This window comes from Cheilinus undulatus, linkage group 20 (genome assembly GCF_018320785.1).
Source record: "Cheilinus undulatus linkage group 20, ASM1832078v1, whole genome shotgun sequence".
NCBI lineage: Eukaryota > Metazoa > Chordata > Actinopteri > Labriformes > Labridae > Cheilinus > Cheilinus undulatus.
The window spans coordinates 37,014,117-37,020,867 of record NC_054884.1 but is presented as its reverse complement, the minus strand read 5'-3'; the positions used below and the strand labels follow the sequence as shown (position 1 = coordinate 37,020,867).

General features: G+C 41.0%; 1 protein-coding gene across 4 annotated transcripts in view; it reads left to right on the top strand.

Annotated features, from left to right (window-relative positions):
- Window positions 1-6,751, top strand: part of fmnl1b (formin-like 1b) — a 95,133-nt gene that overhangs the window by 43,958 nt on the left and 44,424 nt on the right. For 2 of the 4 annotated variants that reach the window (XM_041815621.1, XM_041815617.1), the window contains exon 1: window positions 4,333-5,936. In XM_041815621.1, coding sequence (XP_041671555.1) covers window positions 5,778-5,936 — 159 coding nt within the window. In that variant the 5' untranslated portion in view covers window positions 4,333-5,777. Of the gene's footprint in view, window positions 1-4,332; window positions 5,937-6,751 lie in introns of those variants that run through there. The other 2 variants (XM_041815618.1, XM_041815620.1) reach the window with 2 other exon arrangements.

Here is a 6,751-nt window from a genome sequence, read left to right as displayed (position 1 = left end):
CAAAACACTGCAGTCGAGTCCACACATTCAGACTCTAAGCTTTAATTGCATTTGTCTGTTTTCTGTGCTGGTGACAACAGGATCAGTTTCTAACAAGTTTCACAACATAAGAGCTTCTTTCAGACCAAGGAGCTTTCCTGTGTGATCACTGAGATAAAAGCTGGTTTGGAGGAACATTTTAACCTTGAGAGGCAGGGTACACTCTAGTTGCCAGTCAATCACAGGGCTGACATAGAGAGACAGACAACTGGGCATGCTCACACTCACCTCTGGCAAAATTTAGAGCCACCAATTATGATGAGCATGTCTTTGATGATGGGAGGAAGCTGGAGTACCAACAGAGAACCCACACATGCACAAGGAGAACATGCAAACTCCACACAGAAAGGCTGGGAAGCGAACCAGGAACCTTCCTCAGACTTTTTTGCATACATTCTGTATCAATGCAGACGAAATTCAGTACCTCTTTTCTTCATTTCTGCAAATGTTGTAGTCATTAAGCTGTGTTTTCAAACTAAATTTGAAAGATTTAAAGCTTTCAAATCAATCTTTGACACTTAAAACAAGTCCTGGTAAAGAAACAGCCATAGAAGTTAAATGTGTTGATGTTTTGATCTCTCTTCCTGGTTGAGTTTTTGCATTAAGCACTTTATTTTCCTATCAGATCCTCTCAAGTTTCTCTCCCTCTCTGTAAACCTACTGACCAGAGTTCATCCCCTAAATGTGTGATACTCCTTTAGGTCAAATGTGCTGCAGACCGGGTGTGGTCAGAGTCACAGGTATCAGTGTGACTCTCATTACTTATTAATGCTTTCCTCCACCTTCCAGTAACAGTGCATTTAGCTAGCAGCTTGTTTTACAAACAGTTACATCATTGTAGCAGCACAACTTATGATTGTGATTAACTCTGATCCTCTTGAGCAGTCACACTGCTGCTGTGTTTTGTAGAGAAGCATGGTGTTACAGGGGCTTGTGATGACGTAGCGAAGTGTGCTGAATGAAGCTTTGATCGCTGAGGGATCTGGATCTGTAAGCTGCTAACATTTGAACCTTTGTTGGGAGTTTGTAAATCCAACTTTCCTTCACAGTTCTGAAATTTAATCATTCATGATATATTTAATTTTTTTAAATAATAAACTACCATATAATTAAGAAATGTGAGTTTATTTACCAAAATAGCACTCTGATAACATTCATAATTCAAAATAATGTTTAGAAAGAAAATATTTAAATAAAGTAAGACTCATCAGCACATACTGTACAAACAAAAGGCCTCATTCACAGCAGACCAACAAAAACCGAACGGTTTAATCTTCTTACAGATAAACTCCAAAGCAGGGCTGAGGACTTGGGTTGCTAGTTTGCACAGCTTGAAGAGAAAAAGCAGAGGATGTGCTCATTTCAAGAAATGATCTCAAAGGTTACCAAAGGTCGCAGAAGCTTATCTAAGTTTGTCAATTTTGATGAATATCAGTCCATAAATACACGTGAAGCTGATTTCCCACTGGTTTATGTGTGCACCTGTAGAGTTACCCCTATGGCATTCATAGGGAAACTAAAATGCCTCAGTGGTTTAAGAGTCATGGCTAAACAGCACTGTGATTTAGACTACTGACTAGTTTTGTTGTCCAAGTGGTCCTTTGTTATTGGTATTTATTTGCTGCTGAGTTATCTTTGGTCTGGCACCGGTTTAGCTCAGTTGGTAGAGCAGGCACCCTTATATCAAGGCTACAGTCCTCAACACACTGGCTCATTCCTGTTTGGCACATGTCTTCTGCAACTTTCTCTTCCCATGTTTCCTGTCTGTCTCTGGCTGTCCTGTTGATTCAAGGTGAAAGCCTTAAAGATACTCTTAAAAACAGAGCAACCAGTCAATTTTAGCTAGTTTTCAGTGGTACAGCAACTTCCCATTTACAGCTGCTGAAATGTATTGAAGAGTAGCCTCTCGAGATGCTGCATTTCCTTTTCAAGGGGGTCCCATGGAAACACATACAACATTTAACAATACAGCAACAAAACAAACTACACATGTCACAGACACAAATAGAGCTCACTCACATCCTGCACCAGTGGTTTTTAACCTTTTTGGCCACAGTACACCCAAGATCAAGCCAAAATGCCCTGGCACACCATTTACTCCTACAAAATAGCCCCTTAAAACATTTTGCAGTGACTCAGGCTTTTGCACAGTTGTCACAGGGTTAGAGAACCACTGTCCTTCGCCATCAGATGTACAACGTTAATAGAAACAATGACCTGAAAGATGGAATAAGCTTATGTCAGCTATAAACACAATGAAGTGATTTATAATAGATCATATGCCATACAAATGACTGTTTGATTATGGTTAGCTGTAGTGCTGTGTTTTATTTCTGACAGTCTGTACACAAAAAAGAACACAGATTGAAATATGCAGCTAATTTTTCCTCCAAGTTTCTGCAACCCCCTACCACCCCCTTGCCCCCTCAGAGGTTCAGGACCTCCAGTTTGAAAAAGTCCAGTCAAAACAATCTTAAAGTGAGAGGAAATTCTCTGTTAGGACTCATGTTCAAAACAGAGTAACAACCATGTGAATGGTGAAACGCATATCTCTGAAAATGTGAGAAAAACAGCCATGAGACGTTCTCAGAATGACACCCTGTGCACTGTGAAGAATGTTACCTCCTGCAAAACAATATGCAAGATGGGACAAAACAATAATTAGGAGGGACAGAGAATCAGCAAACTCAGAGCTGTTAAGGTGTTTTAGCACCAGAGTGTGTTCTTGCATTAAGTACAGTTTGTTTATCATAATAGATGCACAGTGGATCCAAGTATTGGTTATCAGTCTCATGAATTATGAATAATGAGTATCAGTATGAGCCTAAAAAAACAATATTGACTGACCCCTAGCTTTTGCTGATTATAAAGAAGAGTATTTCCTCTAATTCCATACACGGTTTCTACCATATTTCTAATGAATAATAAGGGCTACAGTTTCATTAAAAGACAGAACCAAACTATTTGTGAGTTTTTCATGTAGTGTCTCTGGCCTCCTTACCATGTTCATAGTAACACACTGCTCCAGGCCAATTAGGTGCTAATAAGGATCTGCTGAAAAGCTTTACAAATATGAAATGTGTTTTATGAAAAAAGTTTTGGGGATATATTTTAACACCTGCCTTCTTCTGTTTCTCAAAATTTATTTGAATAGGAATGAAATTGCATTCTTGGGACCATTTTTGATGGAATGATGAACAGTGTTGCTCTATTTGTGTCTTAAAGATGAAAGAAAATGGGAGGCACTGCAACACTGGCTTATCATTTGTTTGTTTTTTTAATCACTGACTATAGAGCGGTGCATGAATGAGTCCTAAAACACGGAAGTAAGTTAGCATTTTAGAACTTCTGGTTCCCTGGTCTGAAAGTCTATGGGATTTTTGAATGAGCTTTCGGTTAACAGGGTACACACATAAAGATAATCGGGCTGTTTGTTTCCCGATTTTCCCCTCTCCTGACCAAGGACGGCAAACGCCCGGTTATCTTATGTCTTATAAGATTATCCTAAAAGATTATCCTGTGGTCTGAGGTGTGTTAAGAGTGAATTTGTCCTGATAATTGGCTCCGAAAACGGTCGGGGCCGACAATTGTAAATATTAAACATGTTCAATATTGCCAATTATCAAAAAACCTTTGTGTGTGGGGCAAGCTGACGACTGCCGAGTCATGACGCCGTGAATTGTGACGTGGAACGGAATGTAGCCAATCAAGAAGCGAGCTGACTGAGGAACAAGGAAGCAGACGTAAATAAAAACAAGCATGACTGACCTGCTGAAACATCATAAAGTTAGCTGTTTTAGTTTGGGATTTTTCCGTTAAAAATAGTCCCAAGAACACCATCGTTCCCTCCTCTTGTGTGTCCTCATCCATGTTGCGTGTTGTGTTCTCCAGTTGTTGCTATGTTTATTCTACTTCGTTTTTGTTAGATCATGTGTGATCATGCGAGATTTCTGGCTTGGAGGACGAGATTTGAGATTGGTGGTGGGACAGAATCATGATGTGTGTGTGGTGTGCTGTGTTGAGATTATCGGAGCACACCACACACAGTACGATCAAAACTGTTAAATGCCTGATTTTTTATCTTCATGTGTGGGGTCTCTAACAGATAAAAAAGATTTAGAAAATCCTTATGTGTGTACCCAGCTTTAAATGCCTGGAATAAGGTCTGTGGTGAACACAAGCTCAGGAGAGTTTAACATTTTATCCTACAACAAAAAATAAATCTGAAACGTGCCCCACCTTTGAATTGTGTATCTTTTCACGTCTTAATAAAGGCAGCTGCTAAAAGACAGCTAACAAGGACTACAGCGTTTGTTGGGAAGATTATATGTCATTGTCCCAAGCGTGGCAACTGAGCCTGCTGTTCACTTGTATCTGCGGGTGATGACGTTAAATTCAGTTGACCGTGTTGTAGTTCAGTATAGCATGACGTTAGCTTTTTACTTTTATTGGACACAAATCTTATTTTCAGCAATAATCCAAAAACCCACTTAAAAATACCTAAAAATACCACTAACTTCCAGGTTTGCCTCCAAAATTATGTAACGACTGCACCACTCTATAATGGAAGTCTGTAGGACACACCAGTTTACCAACTACCACTAGTTCATCCCATGCTTGTGAATGTGATACCTCTAGAATGCTTTGAAAGATTTCCTTTAATTTTGCACAAATGTCCAAGGAACAACGTGGTCAAAAACCTCTGCAGATCTTTGTCTTAGCCCACAACTTTTCTTTCACTCTCTGACAGTTTTCCACCTCATAGAGGTATATAACCACAGAAGGTAGTTCTAGCTTGTGTTTGTGATGAGATTTTTGCCTGGAAGAAAATATGAATAACTAGAATTATCAGTTAAAATATCCTCACTTAACATCTGAATGTTTGCTTTAACTCCTATCTGAAATTTAAAGCCACTGTCATCAGATAACTTAATTTTTGTGTGAGTTGTTTTACATGGAGGCTTTAGGACCCAGGGTGCTCAGCTCTCTCTGTGCTCTCTGCTGTTGAAGCTCATGTCTCTGCTGCCTTCTGCTTCTCTCTGTCCCTGTTTAGGATAGACAGAGCGGCTGCCTGCTGGATCCCTGCCTCTCCCTCTCTACCTCTTTTTTTCCCTCTTTACATGGAGATCAAACGCCCAGAGACTCACAGCATCCAGCAGAAGGACAACCTCCACAGACCACCTGCAAGCTCAGAAAACTCACACTACCTGAGGGTGCTGCAGCTTCTGGAGTAGTTTGATCAAGAGTTTAAGCCTGAAAGAAAAGGTGTTACAGAAGTAACACCTTATATTCATTTTGTTTTTCATATTTGTTTTTTATTTCAGCCTGGACTTGTTCACAGAGCTGCTGAGCTCAGTCTCCTCCCCTTTTCTCTTTCACTTACTCAGCTGTCACTCTGTCTGTCACTCTCAGGATATCCCCTTCCCTCTTTCTAGGGTTTCATAATGCATCAGGAGCTCGCTTGGGCGCACGGCTGGATTTCATCCCAATGCTTTCACCTCGTTTGAGAAAACAGATGAGCAGTTAGCGCTACCTCAGCATGAATCAACAGACTGGGGTCATGGACATAAGGAAAAGTCCCAGGCCAGTGCCTCACAGAGACTCACACTTAACTTTAAATAACTAGAAACAAATCACTTGATTAATTATTGACCCCTCAGAGCTTGTTTCTAAGGGGAGCTTTAAAGGAGCAGGGTTGTTTTTTATGTGTTATTGTTGGATTGTTTGGATTTATAATCATGGGAAACGCAGCAGGAAGCATGGAGGTACCCCAAGGGAAGGAGGGCAAGACGACAGCAGCCCCTCCAGGCTCCACAGGGCCCCAGAAACAAACTGCAGGTCTGAAACTCCCGATGCCAGCGGAAGAGGAGCTGGAGCAGCGCTTCAGTGCCGTACTGGTGAGTCGATGTCACTCATTGCAGCAGGTTGTGTCAACTTTAGAGAATAGAAACGAGCACCCGGCAAACAGGAGAGAGAAACAGAGAATGTGGAATATGTATGAAATGTGCACGTCCTCAGGACAAGCTTATCACAGTGCCAGGTACACAATGCCACTGTGGAAAGATACATAAGAGGTCCTTTATGCTGGAGCTTACTGCAGCATTAGGCTCGCTGCATGGTCTGTTGGAGGAGGAGTGACGGGGGAGTCAGATCTGTTTACACTTTAATTAAAGGTGTACCCAAAGTTACATTTTTAACATTATTCCGGCTTAAAACAAGATACATTGTAAAAAGATCAAAATGTCACTGAGAGTTTTACTCCATAGAGCCAAAAAGTTGAACATTTCCCTGTTTGAATGTAGAAAAGGTCCAGATATGGGAGCTGGTTTAGCTCACATGGTATAGCAGGTGCCCATACAGACAGACTGCAGTTCTCAATGCACTGGTTGCAGGTTTGAATCTTGATCCTGGTGCTTGTCTTCCCCTTGTCTCTCTTCCTGTCCTATCCGAAGAAATCCCCCCACCCCCCCACCCCCAAAAGACCATATGCAACATGCCAGGGCCAGAGTGGGATTCATTTTCAGCTCTGGAGTTTTTCAGCTCAGACCAGCCCACTTTAGTTCACAACCTTTTGATGGAGCGGTAGTAATGTGGATGTAGTATATTTATTGTAATACTATTCTAAGAATATAACATAAAATTTAATGAACTTTTTTGATCAGTTGTTGACACACTGAAGTAACAGCTCCCCTTTGCCTTGTGTAGTACCGAT